This window comes from Panthera tigris, chromosome B4, assembly GCF_018350195.1.
Source record: "Panthera tigris isolate Pti1 chromosome B4, P.tigris_Pti1_mat1.1, whole genome shotgun sequence".
Taxonomy (NCBI): domain Eukaryota; kingdom Metazoa; phylum Chordata; class Mammalia; order Carnivora; family Felidae; genus Panthera; species Panthera tigris.
The window spans coordinates 59,064,859-59,084,007 of record NC_056666.1 but is presented as its reverse complement, the minus strand read 5'-3'; the positions used below and the strand labels follow the sequence as shown (position 1 = coordinate 59,084,007).

Here is a 19,149-nt window from a genome sequence, read left to right as displayed (position 1 = left end):
TATTCTCCATCCACCCACTTCTCCTCTTACTTTGCCTCCCTCAGTGACTGGCAGTCCATCCACACGGATATCTGGCCAGAAGTTGAAAACCCACCTTGACCTCAGCCTACTCATCCTCACTCCCTTCCTGAACGTCTCATTGAAGGCCAATCTCTGTGATTCTGCCCTGTTAACATGTCTCATACCCACACTCTGCTTTCGATCTCTCCATATCCAGCCTTCATTATCCATCCTTCTTATCTTTTCCTGGGCCATGGTGTCTTTCAGGAGGTATCCCTGATCCCACTTCTGTGCTTCTCCAAATCATTCTACACTTTGCCTCCAAAGCTATCTTTCCAAAAAACATGTTTTTCTTCTGCTTAAAATCAGTCACTTGCCCTATAAAGGTAAACTCCCTAACAAAGTCCACAAGATCTTCATGATTTAATCTCTTTACATTTTCCCATTTTCCTTTCTTATCCCACCTCCTCCCTCCTCTGTCCTGTCTCCTGCACACCAGCTATACTAAGCTCTTCATCGTTCCTCATATGTGTTGTGTTATTTCTCTTACGTTGTTTTCTCCTCCAGGAGGACCCAACTCATGAGCTTCTCTTGGAAGCCTTCTCTGATCCCACGTCCCCCTGGGCAGAATTGTCCAGTGGTTACTATATGCTCCTGCTGTATCCTGCAGATGCCTTCAGTGACATTTTTGGCCACTTTATTGCGCCTTTTCATGTGTGCACCAGGCTCTAACTTAAGAGGTTACTTTATAAATTTAATGATTTAAAGACAGAGAATCTAGATTGAAATCCTAGCTTTACCACTTACTAGTTATGTAATGTTGGGCAAGTCATTTACCTTTACTAAACTTTATCTTATTGATCTACAAAATGGAAAGTCCTTAAAAAATTGAGACCCCATGTGGTTCATCTTTGGATCCCTTGTGTCTGACACCATGTCTGGCCCAGTAAATGTTCAGGAGTGATGGCTGTATGAATGAATGGTTTGAATCAAATTCTACCCCCTTCACAAAATCTTCCTTATCTGGCATGGGCCTTGACAACCACTCCTTTATCTGAGCTCCCATAACACTTGTTTCCTTAATATTTATTTGGCACTCTTCCTGTGCTACTTTGTTTTGTTGTTATTTGTATGACATTTTGCCTCTCCAATTAAATTTCATCTTTCTTAAAGTAGATCATGTCTGGTCTCTGACATTTATGTGCTTTATCGCCATTCAGCAAATATTTGTTGATGAAAAAGCATTAAATTATTTTTGTATATGAAAGCCTTTTTTAAAGATGGGTTATGACAATGTCATTTACCAGCCATCCCTTTTTTAGGTTTGTCACTTAACTATATCATGGTGTAACCCAGAGAGCAGCTGTGTGCTTCTGTCTCTAAAAGGTCTCACTGAGGTCAACTTGAATCCTGTTCCTTGACCTTTAGCAGTCTAAAATCCACTCCTCCCCAAGACTCCTGGCAGTCCCCAGAGGGTTTTACATTGTCACGGTGCCCTTAAGCACTAGTGACTTGACACTCCTACGTCTATAGTACTGGGGTAGGAATCTGATTCCCCTCCTTACTTTATACCCTTCTAGCTACATAAGCCAATTTATGTGTCTAATGTACATTATTGAAGATTGGTTGAAGGGGAGGATAGGAGAGGTATTTCTATTTTAATTTCAAACTGAACACCAATAAGAATAATGAAGATAATACCTACTAAATACCAGGCACCGTTCTTAGTGCTTTATATGTACTAACTTGGTTAATTCTCACAACAGCTGGTGGGGTAACATATATCATCTCATTTTACCAAAGAAGAATTTGAGGTAGACAGTCTAAGCTCCTTACCAAGCTCACATGGCTAGTTATAGGGAGAGTCAGGACTCGAACCCATGTGGACTGGCTCCAGGATTGGTGCTCTTAACCACTATAAACATCTCCTTTCTGAAATAACCTTCTACTTCCTGACTCCTGGTAAATTTTGCTGGCTGATTCACCCTGCGTCATTATCCTAAGCCCACTTCATCTCTAGTTCCTCACTTCATGTTCCTTCTCTGCCTTCGCTCTTCTACTCTTCCCCATCCTTCTTGGGGGGAAAGTCTTTCCTCTCCCATATAGATCTGTTGGTCCATCATCCTTGGTTCCTGAAAAAAGCCTCAAGAGTTTCCCCTTATACTCTCAAGCTTATGGAAACAGTTTCCTAATCAAAAACCATATCTTCTACAAGGGAAATCCTTATGCTGCCTGTTGAGATTATATATGTATATATAAAACATACTTTTTATTTTTGTTAAAGACACACTGTTCAGCTTTGTAGTGCCCTGGTTTTAAAAAGGTGTGGTCTATGTAAATGACCAATTATTTTGAGCTTAAGAGGTTACTTTATAAATTTAATGATTTAAAGACAGAGAATCTAGATTGAAATCCTAGCTTTACCACTTACTAGTTATGTAATGTTGGGCAAGTCATTTACCTTTACTAAACTTTATCTTATTGATCTATAAAATGGAAATAAGATTACTCTCTATCACACAGTTGTATTGAAAGTATCAATGAGATCATGTATTTCAAGGAACTAAATAAATTATGAAACTTTGCTTTAATAGAGCCACAAATTTCCTATAACTTCCTCATTAATATATTGGGAACTCCTTTCACCTTTTAACCTGGTTATATTGAAAATATTAGGATTTAAGCATCAGCTTAATTTGTGGGACTGTAGAGGTCTGTAAATGCTGCATTTATCCTTTGAATTAATGGAACCAGTGTGACTGTTTCCCTGTAGTTGCTATGGTTACTGTGGCTTTTTGTCCTGCTTTCTTGAGGGTTTGCTAGCCTCCTGCTTAGAGCTTCCACCTTTTAGGTATGAAGGCGACTCCTAAGTCTTCATAAATTGCTCTTTACTCATACATTGTTCACATTGAAAATTGCAGGACAGACATCCATTTCAAGACTTGATGTCATTAGTTTTACCTGCAAGTCCCAGGACCTATTGGTCATGGTTCTAAGCATTCTTTTAAGAAAGCCTATGTACAGGAGCCAAACTCACCAGAATTAGTTGTTTCCATTTGCTGGATTATGGTTCATTGTACTTGATTAGGTAGTCATTACTTTTCATGTTTTCTTCACACTATCTCTCATTAAGGTTATATAACTTTCTTTCCATCAGTATAGTTACTAGAATTATTTTCATTTATTTTTTTTTACTTTATTTCAAATTCTATTTTACCTGGTACATATCACCTTTCCCATCTCCTACCTCTTCTGGATACTGCCATAAGTCACTAAGCAGACAGTGATTAGATAGATATTCTCAAGGCTTAGTATTTCTACCTCTCACTAAGACATATTTTATCATTGTTTTGGTGTTGAGCTCTTTCTACATCATTATTCACTCTTAAAGCAGAATCCATTTTATGCATCTTATGGCAGGCTTGTCCTAGACCCCATGCAAAGCAGTGTAGCTAATGAAGTACCAAAAAAACTTAGGGCCTATCTATCAGTGGGTTCCTGTGAGTGAGGCTGCCATGGTAACACATTCTAAATTAAATGTACTATAATTTAGATAAAGAGAAAAATAACTCTTTGTAACTCTACGTAAACCCGCATTTAGACAGCATGATCATTGGATTAGTGGCTGTTTTCCACTTTAGGTGACACACTTATGAGGGGAGGGATTGTGGTGGCTTTTCCTTTTTGCTCTATGCCTCGTAGTAGCAAGGGCCTGGCACGTAGTAGGCACTCAATAAATATGTGTTGAATCAAGACATGAGTTTACAATATTATAAAAATCAAGGCACTCCTTGCATACAACTTCTTACAATGCACTTATAAATTTTTAAAATAAAATAATCACTAAAGGTGAATTAAATAACAGGAAAATATATTGGATTTTACTGGAAAGTGCTAAGCAAACACAAGTTATTATTAGTATATGTTAAATAGTACAGGAGACTGGCAAAGGCTGCTAATTTATGAAATAATGGGCAGCACATGAAATGTGTGCTTTTATTCATAATGTTTATATTTATTTCAAGCAAGAAAGCTCTATTTTTCTCCCCTTGGGTGTTGATATCTTAAAATATGCTTTCTTGCAGTACTCCTTCTACCAGCAATTACATGAACAAAAAAAGTCAGAAAAATTCTTCAAAGTTCTGTATGACCGAATGAAGGCTGCTCAGAAAGAGATAAGATCAACAGTGACCGTTAATACCATAGACTTAGGTAACAAAAAAAGGGATGATGACAATGAATTGATGACATCTGGTCCACGAATGAGAGGTAAAGAGATAGTTGAGTACGTGGGGGAATAGAGAAAAAAGAAGGTCACACCACCTTTAGATCTCACTTACCTTCATCTCAATATCCCATCTGTGGTTCTGTGTATGGAGCTCCATCCTTAAAATCCTATGGCCACGGGCCACGGGGCTGACCTTGAAACAGCTTTGTAGGACCAAATTCAAACAAGGCATTATTAACACAAAGGAACAAGCGACATTGAAAAGTTTGACTTCATTGTGGAAGGCATGGTAAAGAGCAACTGCCCAAACCTTTTGAGTATTCATGAAACCCAAATTTTAAGAATAGGAGTTATAGCACCTTACTGTAATGAAAGATTCTTGGTATTTGGAATAACAAAGTCATCAGTGAAGTTAATACAAATCATATAAACATAACATTTTGAAGTTTGCCATATTTTCCCCCACCTTCTTGTATTCAAGAATTCTCATATTTTGTATTTATCAGAAAGACACAAGCCCTTCTGAAATTGGCTGAACATTCAGATTTTTTTTTTTAATGTCCTGTGCAAATTTAATTCTGTAGTTGCTAGATTATTTTGGGAGAAATTGTTGCACCTCTTGTCAAATGTTTTTTGATTCAGTTGTTAGAGTATTTGGGTAACTGGAGGTCTTGTTTTTTAATTGGCAAAAGGAAGCTAATTCAGAAATCTAAGAGTACTGTTTTATTTCAGTGAGAGATTCATCATTACTTTTAAAAGAGGGAATGAAAGGGCAATTAACAGAAGCTTCTTCGGCAACCTCCAAAGCGTATTGTGCATACCGAAGAGAAATGGATCCAGAAATCGACATGATGTGTGCAGGATCCGAAGCAGGAAATGCCGAGGAAAAGTCTGCCGAGGAAGTAACCATGAGTCCTGCAATTGCCATCATGCAGCCCATACTGAGGTTTCTGCAGTTGCTGTGTGAGAATCACAACCGGGAGCTGCAGGTATTTGTTCTATTTTGTGTAATAGTTGAGAATACGGCCTGTGATTGTAGGTAACTAAATTCCAATGAAACTAATGTGTAGCTCTGGAGAGATAATCAATAAAACCAATGGTGCTCTTCTGAGTCGGGAAGAAACTTTTGCATCTAAGTGAAGGAAAATGAAGGGAAAATTCCTTTATGTGTGAAAAAAATCAGGCTTGTACAGTATCATCCTTTGTATCCTCAATTCACATCTGTTTAGCCTCAGCATTATCTATTCCTAATATTCTGGTATTTGTTGAGTAAGGTCACATTTGCCTCAACTATACCTCTCATGGTTTTGTAGATACAGGGGGTTTCATCATTTCCAAATCAGTTCATGTATTCTTTTTTTTTTTCAATTCATATATCTTGAGTGAAGATACAGAGTATATTTATGTCTTCATTAGAGACAGTTAATATACAAGAGGATTTTTCAGGACAGTAAAGGTTGATACCTTTGTAGATGAATATGATCCCGGTCTTACATCTTCTTTGGTACATTTTTCTTTGTCAAGTAGGTGGACTTAGCAGTGCTTAGGAATTTTCGCCTCTTGTTTTTTTCGTTGTTGGTGCACACTGCTTATGTCACTGTGGCATAATTACGTGAAAGGTGCAATAGTCTCTAACAGCATATGTCCAGGATTAGAGAGAGCAGAGTTTGAAGTTGTGTTCTCTAGTAAGAGCCTAGAGTGCAGGTGTTCTGAGTTGGTAAGAGATAGTAGATTCATGTAAATTGCATTAAATATCCTTCAAGGAGAGGAGAAGCTCAGGAATTAATAAGTGGTAGAAGCTATGAGTTTTGTGGACCACATCGTGGAGAGGGCTGCTGCAGACCTGGGCTGGGCAGAGACCAGCGTATTACTTCCAGAGGGAAGATACTGGATATATGCCTACATGCTTATGCTGATCCACTTGGTCTGTCCATGTAGCAGATAGATACATAGTATCTGATCAAATATTTTTCTTACAGGAATGTGGGATCAAACAGTTTGGAAAATGCTACTTATAAAAAAAAACCTTTGTTTTAATAGGACAAATGGTAGACTTACTCACAATAGCTAATATATAGAATTGCCCCAATGTCCATCAACAGATAGGTATACAAAATGTGGTATATGGGTGCAATGGAATACTGTTCAACCTTACCAAGGAAGAAAATTATGACATAGGCTACAACATGTATCACCCTTGAGATATTATGCCAAGTGACATGAAATCAGTCACATAAAGACAAATACCGTGTGATTCTATTTTTATGACATATTTAGAGTAGTCAAAATGACAGAGACAGAAAGTAGAGTAGTGGTTGCCAGGGGGAGGGGGAGGGGAGAATGAGACGTTAATAGGTATAGAGTTTCAGTTTTACAAGATGAAAAGAGGTTTAGAAATGGATGATGGTGATGGTAGCTCAACATTATGAATATATTTAATACCACTGAACTATACACTTAAAAATGTTTAAGATGGTAAATTTTATATCTATTTTGCCACAATAAAAAAGTGGAAAAAAATCACACAAAAAAACCCCCTAAACAAAGATAAGTGGTTGGAATAAATTCAAATAAGTAAATTACATAATAAATCAATAAAAATAAATAATAAATAAAATAAAAATAAAACTTTCCCTCTCTGCCTCCCCTTTCACCAGGTTTACTCTCCCAAAGAAATTACGTTAACAGTTGTACTTCCTTCGAGAAATTTCTACGTACATAGAAGCATATCGATCTGTACATGTAAACTTAAAAAAAAACTAGATTATATAATGTTCTTCGAGTTACTTTTTTCATTTGGTAATACATCTTATTACGAAATTATTACTAGACTGTGTTTATATCAGTATATATTGAAGTACCTCATTTTTATAGCTTTGCAGTATTCCAATGTTTAGATGTACTATTATTTGTTAAACCAGTTGCATTATGATAGGTATGGTATGGTTTCCAGTTTTTGCTATTAATAAGCAGTGTGCAGGGAACCTCTTTGTAGTCTTATGTGCATGTATTATATATATATACATATAAGTTACCATATATATGGTATATAATATAGATATAGATGAGATAGATATAGATATAGATATAGATATAGATATAGATATAGATATAGATAGATATAGATATAGATATAGATATAATATGGTAACTTAGGAAGTGGAATTGTATATTAACTGAAAATTTTAATAGGTGCTTCCAACTTGCCCTCCATAATGGTTGTATCATCCACTGTTTGAAGCTGCACTGTTTACGAGGGATCCTTTACTTGAAAATTTGATTGCTTCCTTCCCTAAAGAACTTCTTTCTAGTTTCTTTTTCCCTTCTCCTTTTCCTACTACTTCTTTGTTTGTTTGTTTGTTTTTGCCTTGTCCATATAGTTTGAAGATAATGACACTGAGAAATGTTTGTTATGAACTATACTGAGAAATTTAGATTCTTGAGGAAAAACTTAAGAGTCTTTTTCTTAAACCCAGGGGAAATTTAATAAATGTGAACACTTTCTTATAAAAAGCAATTCCATTCCACATTGCCACGGGGATATTTTTGAGTTAGAAAAACACACATAGTGAGAGAGCTGAAAACAACTAGCACAGTGATTTCTTTTAACCCCTCAGGTATATTTTCTTTTGCCTTCAGAACTTCTTGAGGAATCAAAACAACAAAACAAATTATAACCTTGTCTGTGAGACCCTTCAGTTTTTGGACTGCATTTGTGGAAGTACCACCGGTGGCCTGGGCCTATTGGGTCTCTACATCAATGAGAAGAATGTAGTGCTGGTCAACCAGACTCTGGAGAGCTTGACGGAGTATTGCCAGGGCCCATGCCATGAAAATCAGGTAACCGTGAAAGCAGCTCTTCACGCAAAAGTATTCATGACGAATTAGCAAAAGGATCAAATTGGTGAAGGAGCCAACCTTTGTCTACATTTAAAAGGTCTTTCTTCTTGCTTTGCCAGATATTTTTACTTTTCTCACAAAACATACAAAGACTGAATTATAGACTAGCAAATACTATGCCATATTTTTATTTAATTTCATTGTAAAAGAAATTTCCCATGAAAATGTTCCAGATAAAAATCAGACCTACCAAAAAGAGTAAAAGGCATTTCTTCATCGTTGCTCAGTTTTCATCTTCAATGATTCTTTTCCAGGATTCGTAGAACACACTCCCTTTGGCTCCTTCCACTGCATGCAGTGGGCAGTATATATTATCTCCTTTATATTCACAAAATTAGGAAATAGGTCTTCTTGCTCCCATTTGTGGATGAATAGGCTCTGACTCAGAGGTTAAGTGATGTTCTATTGTCTCAGAGTGATGGAATCAGTAAATTGTAGAGCTGTTCCTAAAACTCAGGACTTTGATGGAGTCTAAAAAGAGTGCGCTTTTGACTGTATTACCTTTTCCGGGGTGAAATTTTACCTCTCTCTTCCAGAATGTTTGCCTGATTCCATTTTCTTGGATATCAAGGACACATTGTGGGAGTAGAAGATAGGACACGTGAACTAGTAAAGGGAGGGGAGCCACCCTAGAGTTTATTAATTGACCATTCACATCCACTTAATTATGGGGCTACCATTGCAAGCATGGATTCACCCTGAAAGAAAAAGTTTTCGGGTTGTAAACGTCTTTGGAAATAAATTTTAAAGTAGCCATTGGGACCAAACATCAGTGCATAACGTAGAAAGAAGTGTGAAAAAAACTGCTGCTTTTCTATTGCAAACTATATGACATATGCACAAAAAATGCATAAACATGTGCACACACATATGCATACATACAGAGGTATGTAGGATAAAAACTCAACAATTGCTGACATAAAGAATTTGTTATGAGGATACTCTTCTCCCCTCTGCAATGCACATGTTCCCTGATAAAGGACTTTTCAGATTTTGCCCTGGATTTTCCTGGATTGTATTTCAGTCTCCTAGGGTAATGATACAAGAAAACTTAACTATTGATTTAAAGTTAAGGAAAAATATGTAGATTTAGAGATTTGGTTTTGTTGTTGGTGAAAACATGTATACCTGTAATGCCAAACACATATTCCCCACTTTTGGTCTTATAAATGGATGAAATTGAGTTTTAAAAATCATTTATTAAGTCAGGTAAGCTCTAAAAGTGAAAACTAATAATAAAATAACATAATAAAACAATATAAGTAATAATAATGAACATGAATCCCATATCTAAAAATATACTTACTTTGAACCCCGTGCTCTGAAAATGTGTGCGAGAAAAGAAGGTTGCCAGAAAATTCCAGAAATGATCTGCAAATCGATTGCCTCTAAGTCTAGCAAGTGTTTTAATGATCAGAACCTCAGGAAATGTAGAAGATGAATAGAGGACACCTTTCCTTTGTGTCATGGGAGTGAAAAAAATTTTGTGCAAAAGGAGAAATGAAGCCCATTCTGAAAAATAGCAGTCATTCCAGAGTTACCTTGATTTTACTCTTGCTCATTTAACTCCACCCGAGTTTCCATTTTTCAACCCCCTTGACTGGGTGCTGCATTATAACATGTAATTCCACAAACTCCAACCCACAGGTTTCTGTTTTTCAAGTTCTATAAATTGAATTAAGTTCAGAATCGGGGCACAGTAGACCTTAACTTCAAAATACTGATATTTATCTCTCAGGATGTTTTATAAACTTTCCCCAAGTAAGGTTCCTCTCTAAATCACTCAGGTTTAAGGAATCTGCAACTTTTCATTAGCCATCATCATGGACAGGATGTCCCCAGAACATTGGAAGGCACCTGTATGCCTTGTCTGCTGCCACCCAGCACGTGCGGCAACATCATTTGTGACTCACTGAGTACTAAGTACCAGATAAATTGGTATGCTACATCAGTGCCAATAACATTGACTTGCAGACCTTAGGCATATCACAAACACTACTTTCATAAATGGGAATATTCTCTTAGCCAGGAGAGATCAGGTCTTAAAATTCTGAATTTAAGGCACTCCTCTATTGTAGGGAATATTGGAATTTGTTGGTTGAAAGAGTATTTAACTTAATTTTTGAAATTCTTTGAAAGTCTATAAAAGTGGTTCATTTTAAAAGATACCTGGGGTCCCTGGGTGAGTTCATAATAATACATAGAGTGCTCCTATTGGGTGGGTTCAGTTGGTGAAGCGTTCCTCTTGATTTTGGCTCAGGTCATGATCCCACAGTTGTGAGATCAAGTCCGGCACCAGGCTCTATGCTTACAGCACGGAGTCTGCTTGGGATTCTCTCTCTCCCTCTCTCTGCTCCTCTTCCATTCACTCTCTCTTTCTGTCTCTCAAAATAAATAAATAAACATGTTAAAAATAAAAGACACCTGTTACACACGGTCTCTTTCAGTGTTCTGCATTCAAAGCCATTTAATCAAAACTAATCAATTAAAAGATTCTCTATAAAAGAACAAAGGAAACTTAAATCCTTGACTTCAAAGTTAAATCTTAATTATATTTTAAAGGTCAAAAAAACCAAGGTGACTGTTATTTTATGTTAGATAATTTCTAGTGCTTTTATGTTGTAAATAAAATATTGTTTACAAACATTTTGCTTTCTAGACGTGTATTGCTACTCATGAATCCAATGGGATTGATATCATCATTGCTTTGATTCTAAATGACATAAACCCTCTTGGAAAATATCGAATGGATCTGGTGCTCCAACTAAAGGTAGAGTAAATCCACTATGTGGAGGGGCGGGGATAGGGAGTGACACGTTCTATATAAAACTTGCTTTCTGAATTGACTCTGAATCTTCAAATAGCTCTTGTAAAACCCCAGATATTATCCTATTGTCAGCTAATGACTTGACAGAAAGGAATAGCAAAAGCACAATGTGCACTAAATTCCTAATGAAATGTCCAACAAGCTTCGAGATAATGTTTGGCTAGAGGGTACTTTACTGAAAGGTCTTTTAAGTAGCTACTTTGTTTCACTACTTCCCTTTGTTTTTATTTTACATTTTTTATTATATAGAGGAAGATAAGGTGTTAAAAATTCATCATGCCATATATTTTTTAATTCATCTTGACTACAGAATTCTATCTAGCAAGTCACAATGAATTAGACTATTTAAAAAAGGGCTGCATTCTAGTTTTATTCTGCTCTCTTCTAAAAGTTGTTTTCTTTTAAATCAGAATCTTATTTTTTCCCCAAATACTGCGAGCTATTTTCACACTCCCTTTGAGAAGCTGCCTTAACTTAAGCTGTGCACATACTTCCCAGCAGTTACATTTATCAGAGATCAGGAAGAAAATGGCATTTAAAAAAAATTTCATCAAGTTTTTGTTCAAATGGAAACAGACAAATGAATATACACAAGAAGCTATATAAATCCCAAATCCAAAGGCATGATATTCAATACAGATGAATTATTAAAGACCACATTATTGTGTTTAGTGTTAAAGAGGTAAAAAAAAAAATTGGTTGAATACAATTTTTCTGTAAAGACAGGTCTATCCAATATCACAGCAAGTATAATTAAGTTAAACTTTGTGTAGGTAAATTTATGGCTAGGGAGAATAGGAATGACATTTTTATAATTTTGTTTCTTTTTTATTAAAAAAATTTTTAAACATTTTTATTTATTTTTGAGACACAGAGAGACAGAGCATGAGCAGAGGGAGGGGCAGAGAGAGAGAGGGAGACACAGATTCCCTAACAGGCTCCCCAGGCTCTGGGCTGTCAGCACAGAGCCCGAGGCAGGGCTTGAACCCATGAACCATGAGATCATGACCTGAGCCGAAGTCAGATGCTTAACTGACCGAGCCACCCAGGCACCCCTATAATTTTGTTTCTAAATATGGATTTAGATATATAATGGAATCATATGTTGTGCTTATGTGTAGATTGTGCTAAGAGCTCCTAATAAGCAAATGTTTCTTTTCATAGACGAGATGAATTTGTATTTTTTTCACTGTTTTCATTGGCAATATGTATAAGCCTTCAGTCTTTCTGTTCATAGAATAGAATGAAGATGATCCTTACATAGATTGAACTTGTATCCTTTTCTTCGTTAACATCATGCTTTAGTTAATGAAGCCAAGCTAGGACCATGTGACAGCTTAGGTTGAGTTACAAGAAAAATGTTTATTTCATCTTATATTCATCTTTAATCATAATTCATAAAAAAACAACATACAGAAGCCTTGACCTTTGGCTTTTAAAGTCCTTTATTGGCCTAAAAACTCATTTTTAATTGATATAACTTAATGGAGGGAAATACTGAGTGATTCATCGATTAGAACAAAGTATGGGCGTATAGATTATTTACAAATCCAGACCTATTAAAAACTAAATGATGGGGTATTACTTAACTGTATATAAATATTTTTATCTATTCAAATGAAAATGCTTTTTTGATAAAGGATTATTTAAAATTTCACTTATGTTACTAGGCACTATTATGTATATCTTTTCAAAATATGACAGTTGGCTAAATCAAGATATGTATAAAATACCAGAGGGATGGATTTAACTTGAAATATTTAAAATATAGTCTTCTACTTAAGGAACAAGGCATATATACCTTTCCAAACAATCTATGAAGCTTTATGTATAATGGCCAATATGAGAACAATGTTTTTAAAGCAGAGCAATACAAAGTGGCAAATTTTAGGGGGCTTCCATGGGTAGAATGCTTTTAATTATAAATTCTCCATAACATAGAGTATGCCATAGCAAAAATGCTAAATTAAGTTTTATTTTATATCAGTCATTCTTAAATTTAATTGCTTAATTATTTATAATTTTAACTGTACTTAATTTTATATACTCATTTACTATATAGGTTTATGAATTTTTTATGCATATGTCTTATCCTTTCATTTTTAATTTATATTTCATAGCTGAGCTGTGACTGTAAAGTGTTGAATGTGTCAATAGGTAGCTTTTTTTTTTAATAAAGGTCCCTAGCTCCCTTTGGAAGAAAATCTTCTGTTAACACTGGCACACACATTTGATTTCTTAGTGTATGTAGGCTCTTGTACTTTCAATTTGATTCAGATTTCTGTAGGTCATTTACAAGATTTCTATTCTTCCAACATAGTATAAAAAGAAGATTGGTTGGAAAAAATATCATCTTGCCAATGGTATTCTGAAATTGGATGTATTTTTAAGCTATTATGTACTGGGCCTGCTAAGTAAGGTTCATTAGAGAATACTGTGAGTGTTACCAAGGTTTTAGCTTTAAATTCTGTGGGGTCAGTTCAGATTGGTCTGAGGATCTCAGCTCCACTAATCCTGGAACCTTATTTTTTTTAGGTACGTTGTTTGTATAGGATGCTAGATTATAAAAATGGATTTTTAGGATTTAGTACCAATCCTTAAAAATTGAAACTGGAACAGAAAAAAAAAAAATAATGCCCCTTCCCTTACAAAATTCTAAAGCTTTTTCAGGACATTGCTACCATCATCATCAGACATCATTGCTACTAATATTAGTCATTTAAAGACAGTCTTTAGGCTGTACTCGTGAAAGAAAAAAGTGGAGAGAATTTAGTATTAAACTACTCAATAAAATTAATTTGTATAAAATTAACAAAATTTATGTAGTGAATATCTGCATACATCAAGCAACTGATTCAGTTCAGGTTTTTATCCTGTAAGATGTTAATTTTGACTCACTGAGAAACATCTTAAAGCCATTTGACTCTACTTCTCTTGTGCTCCTATCAAAGATTGTGTGTGGAAGTTGAGATTTTTATCGAAATAAATATTGCAAAAACACTGTAGAAATATCTCCCAGGTGGTTTTTATCATTTCACAGGTGGCCACAATTCTGGAGCGGTGCTATTGAAAACAGTGTAAAGAAACATCTTCCCACATGTTGAGGATATTGTGCTTTGTGTAATAAGACTTTCTGTAATTCTTTGGATCATAAATCAACTATATCAGAAACATTTTTGGAATCCATAGGTTAAATGTTTGAGAATACATATTTATAAACCAAATTGGAACATTAAAGACAACATAAACTATTTTTAGTCTCTATTAAACAAAATTAGAAAATATTATTCTTCAACAACCCAGATGATAAACATGATGCATATATACTGGCATATAGTGAGACGAATAAACTATTATCAGTAAATTTATATTTTACTTCTAACTTGTGAATTTAGAATTTTAGATTAATTCTCAGCAATTATTGCTTAAATTTATTTAAAGTTTTGGTATGCTAATATGCTAACATGTTACAAACTATTACACTAAATTCTTTAAATTATATACCATTTCTATAAAATACATTGTTGCTACTGGTTCACCTTACTGTCATTTTTTTAAATTGTTTTAAATGTTTACTTTTGAGAGAAAAAGAGAGAGAGCAGGGGAGGGGCAGAGAGAGAGAGGGAGACACAGAATCCAAAGCAGGCTGCAGGCTCTGCACTGTCAGCACAGAGCCCAATGCAGGGCTTGAACCCACGAACCATGAGATCATGACCTGAGCTGAAGTCAGATGTTTAACCGACTGAGCCACCCAGGCACCCCTCACCTTACTTTCTTATTAAAATGGCATCATGGCAATGCCTATTTAGAAAATAGTGAAGGAAAATATTATATTTTAATGCATTACGTACAAAGTCAATTTTGTATTTAAAACACCCTTTCACCAATATTTAAAATATTCTTTGTAACATACCTCTCATGATTCATTATTTTTATTTCGTGTTGACAATGAAGTAAAGCATTCTATTTAATTTATTTTTTGTTTTTATTTATTTATTTATTTATTTATTTATTTATTTATTTATTGAGAGAGAGCATATGCGTGTGCACATGTGCAGGTGAGCAGGGGAGAGGCAGGAGAGGGAGAGAGAGAATCTTAAGCAGGTTTCATGCTCAGTGGATTCCATGACTGTGAGATCATGACCTGAGCCCAAATCAAGAGTTGGATGCTAAACTGACCGAGCCACCCAGGTGCCCCTAAAACATTCTATTTTAAAATGTTAGTTAGCCAAATGAAATTAGCAGTTTAAAATTGTGTTTATTTTTTAAAAAATGCTCCTGGTAATGTCAATAAAAACAAATGCAGGGATTGTTAATCCATGAAATAGACTTTTCATGTGCATTAACTAAATCTGTATCTCTAGAACAATGCCTCCAAGCTTTTGCTGGCCATCATGGAAAGCAGACACGACAGTGAGAATGCAGAAAGAATTCTTTTTAACATGAGACCCAGAGAACTGGTAAGAAAACTTTTGAAACTGTGCTAATAGTGTGCATCCAAAAAGGGACAAATTTGTAGTATGCATGTCATGAAACAAGTCTAGTGGCTTTCACTGCCCTACCAGGCATGATGGCACATCACAACCTACCTTTAAAAGTAACTCAGGAGTTCCCATGATGCAAAAGACCTTTGTGATTTGGGTCCTTACTTCATTGGTTTTATCCACTCTAGGCACTTTTCTTTTAAGTTTATTTATTTTGAGTGAGAGAAACAGATAGAGAGTGCATGAACAGGAGAGGGACAGAGAGAGAGAGGGAGAGAGAGAATCCCAAGCAGGGTCCATGCTGTCAGTGCAGAGCCCGATGTGGGGCTCAATCTCACAAACTGTGAGTTCATGACCTGAGCCACAACCAAGAGTTGGACAGTTAACTGGCCGAGCCACCCAGACGCTCCTCTAAGTACTTTTCTTAATCAAACTGTCACAGTCTATTAAACTGTCTGCAAATTCTTTTTGCCAGAAAAAAAAGCAAGTTTTCTTTAGTTTGTGTATTGGAATATTTGAGAAAGGTATGTGAAAAATGTTTGTACTCCTCGAAAATTTTATTTTTATCTCTTTCTGAACAATAAGAATAAAACCAATTCCTTCTGTGCTTGTTTGTATCATTGAAATGTTACACCATGCTTGGCCTAAAGAAAATTATCTGAAGACTTGACTGGGGATTCCACAGAGATCATTATTGTAGAAGTTATATTTTCCTCCTCGCTTGTAACATAAAAATTATGAAGTAATATCAGCATGCTTTAAAAGCACTGGGCTTTTTTTTTTTAATTTTAATTCCAGTATATTTAACATACAGCGTTATTTTAGTTCCAGGTGCACAATATAGTGATTGAACAATTCCATGCATCATCCAGGGCTTTTCACGACATGTGCCCTCCTTAATCCCCACCACCTATTTCACCGCCCCTCCCCCACCCCCCCCCATCATCTCACTTCTGGTAACCATAAGTTTGTTCTCTATAGTTAAGAGTCTGTTTCTTGGTTTGCCTCTCCCTTTTTGTCCTTGAAAGCATGGGGTTTCAAAAGCATTGCTCTCTCTTTAATAGTGAGGAATGAAGTTGAGGAGGGCAGATAAAAATGTAAGATACAGTTTTATTTAACATATATTTACTGAGAGCCTCATATCTGTAGGTAGTGGACTAAGAGGACCAAGGCATTCTCTATTCTTATGGTTAAATGGGGCTAAGAGTTACATGTTCATTCAACAGCAGCAATGTGCAATAGCCCTCTGCCTACAACACCTTATTCTCAAGATCCACTTCCTTCTTGTGGCCCCCCCATCAGTCTCTTGCCTGAGTTCATGTACCTACTGTGTGCTCACTAGGTGCCTCACACTTAGTGCTGCCGTAGAACTGTTGTGTTCACCTCTTGATGTACTGACTCTCCCACTGGACAGTAAGTTCCTTGAGAGCATATACTGTGTTGTACCCACTGTTGGGTCCTCAGTACAGAGGACGACGTCCAGCACCATTTGTCCCTGTACCTAGTGGAAGCTTAATAAATAATGGATGTGTCTCAGGGTTCTAGAGTTGCCTAATTCATTGGAACTTTGGCATTGTCAGTATTCAAACATCAAAGCAAAAATGTTCAAGAAAGACAGAAAATATTGTTCATGTTTATTTAAATAAAGATGATTTCTAAGGCCATTTTCATTTATAGTTCTTTCGTAGTTTTCAAGTCTTTGGAAGTGTTCCAGTTTTTAAAATTTTTTTATTTAAAAAAATTTTTTTTAATGTTTATTTATTTTTGAGACAGTGGGAGACAGAACGCTAGTGGGGGAGGGGCATAGAGAGGGGGAGACACAGAATCTGAAACAGGCTCAAACCCACGATGCAGAGCTCAAACCCACAAACTGTGAGATCATGACCTGAGCCGAAGTCGGACGCTTAACCGACTGAGCCACCCAGGTGCCCCAGAAGTGTTCCAATTTTTCATTATACCTCATAGACAACGTAAAATGCCTGTTCTTCCTATTTGTTTTTTTGATAGGTGGATGTGATGAAGAACGCCTATAACCAAGGATTGGAATGTGACCATGGGGATGATGATGGAGGAGATGACGGTGTTTCCCCAAAAGATGTTGGACACAATATCTATATTCTGGCCCATCAGGTATCACATTTTATGTCCAATATTATTTTGTTAATCTTAACAGTTGTGTTTTGTGCCATGGCTTGTTATATTTTCATGTTCTGGTCCCTTCATTTCTTCAGCACCTGCCCCCTTGTTCTGGGCCAAGGAGAAGAAAATGCTCTCAGAATGCCCAGTTGTGTTCCGGGAGTTATGCTAGGGGCTGATCTACAAGAAAATGATACTTGCCACCAAAAACTGCTGGGCCAGGAGGGAGGAAACAGTCCCAGGTCAGAGCCTGAAAAATAGGAAAACCATGGCAACTAACGGCAGTTTGAAGGAGAGAGGAGGAGAGGCTGAGAAAATAGAGAGTGTGAAGGAAGGGGGTATGTTCAGGTCTAATCAGGATAAACCTTGAGGATGGCTTTTGGCCTCTTGGAGTCGTAGGTCGGCATGTTTCATACAGAAGCTGTAAGTATCAGCCTGTAATTAGTTTCCATTGGACTTCTGACAGATATTAGGCTAAATTTTAAATTCTTTTAGAGGAACCATTTTCATTTTATAGTACCTCATGAAAATAGGTGCTTAATAAGTGTTGTTTGATGAATTTAATTTTATTAACATGAAAATCAACTTGAAATTTGCATCTTCTAACACAGATTTGTTTAAAAGTTAAAAATATTGAATGCACAATGCCAATTTGATTTTTTCCATAGTAGCTTCTTTTTTTTTTTTTACAGGTTAAAGTCCAAACTTTCTGGACTTTCCCAGTCTTTCTCTCCAGTCATTTTCTCACATTGTCAACCTCTCCCTCTTCCTTCTTCCCATACATCTTAACAGTTAATTGAACAGACATTGGTAGATATAAAGTAAGATCCTGAGTACATTTATTTATTTTTACTTTTTTTATTTTTCCAGTTTTATTGAGATATAATTGACATATACAGCACTATGTAAGTTTAAGGTGTTGAAAGGTTGCTCTTTAGACACTTCTTGCCCTTCTCTTCTTTGCATAACTATCTAATATACGTAAACTTGAATATAACTTTTACAAAAGATTCTGGGAAGGTGTCACATTCTAGGATATATTAACAAAAGAGGTTGCTCTGTTTTTTTTTAATACATTTCAATCACTGACAAGATTTTTGGGTCTCTCATAGTATAGCAAAATGCATATATAGAATGGAAACAGGTAAGGGCAGATAGATTATAGCTAGAAAGACAAAAGAGGATTTTAGGTATTGAAGGATGAAGGACGGAATGAAGGGCAAGTTGAAGGATGTAGAACACAGAGGTTTAGGATGTGGAAAAGGTGTTTTTGAGAGAAAGAGAAATTCAGATGATAGGAATTGAGTCAGTCTAGAAAAGGAGTGACTAAAGATTGAATGTGAATGGAAAGAAAAAAAATCACAGGCTGAGAATGAAAATCAAATTGGCTACTAGAATGAATAGAGAAACCTGATGGCCCAACATGGACATGGGCAAGGAGTTATTTCACAAGCTGTAGCATGGTGGAAGGAAAACAACAGGGAAGAACGGGCCAGAGTGAGCAGTGAAAATTTTAGAAGAAGGAAGTAGAGGAGTCCAGCCACCCATGTGCTCTTGACTGAAGGCTAATTTTG

At 36.0% G+C, this 19,149-nt stretch overlaps 1 protein-coding gene across 2 annotated transcripts in view; it reads left to right on the top strand.

Annotated features, from left to right (window-relative positions):
* ITPR2 (inositol 1,4,5-trisphosphate receptor type 2) overlaps nucleotides 1–19,149 on the top strand; it is a 487,005-nt gene that overhangs the window by 322,799 nt on the left and 145,057 nt on the right. For both annotated transcript variants that reach the window (XM_042991994.1, XM_042991993.1), the window contains exons 40-45: nucleotides 4,086–4,269; nucleotides 4,961–5,217; nucleotides 7,868–8,068; nucleotides 10,788–10,898; nucleotides 15,320–15,415; nucleotides 17,447–17,569. In XM_042991994.1, the coding sequence (XP_042847928.1) occupies nucleotides 4,086–4,269; nucleotides 4,961–5,217; nucleotides 7,868–8,068; nucleotides 10,788–10,898; nucleotides 15,320–15,415; nucleotides 17,447–17,569 (972 nt within the window). The remainder of the gene's footprint in view (nucleotides 1–4,085; nucleotides 4,270–4,960; nucleotides 5,218–7,867; nucleotides 8,069–10,787; nucleotides 10,899–15,319; nucleotides 15,416–17,446; nucleotides 17,570–19,149) is intronic.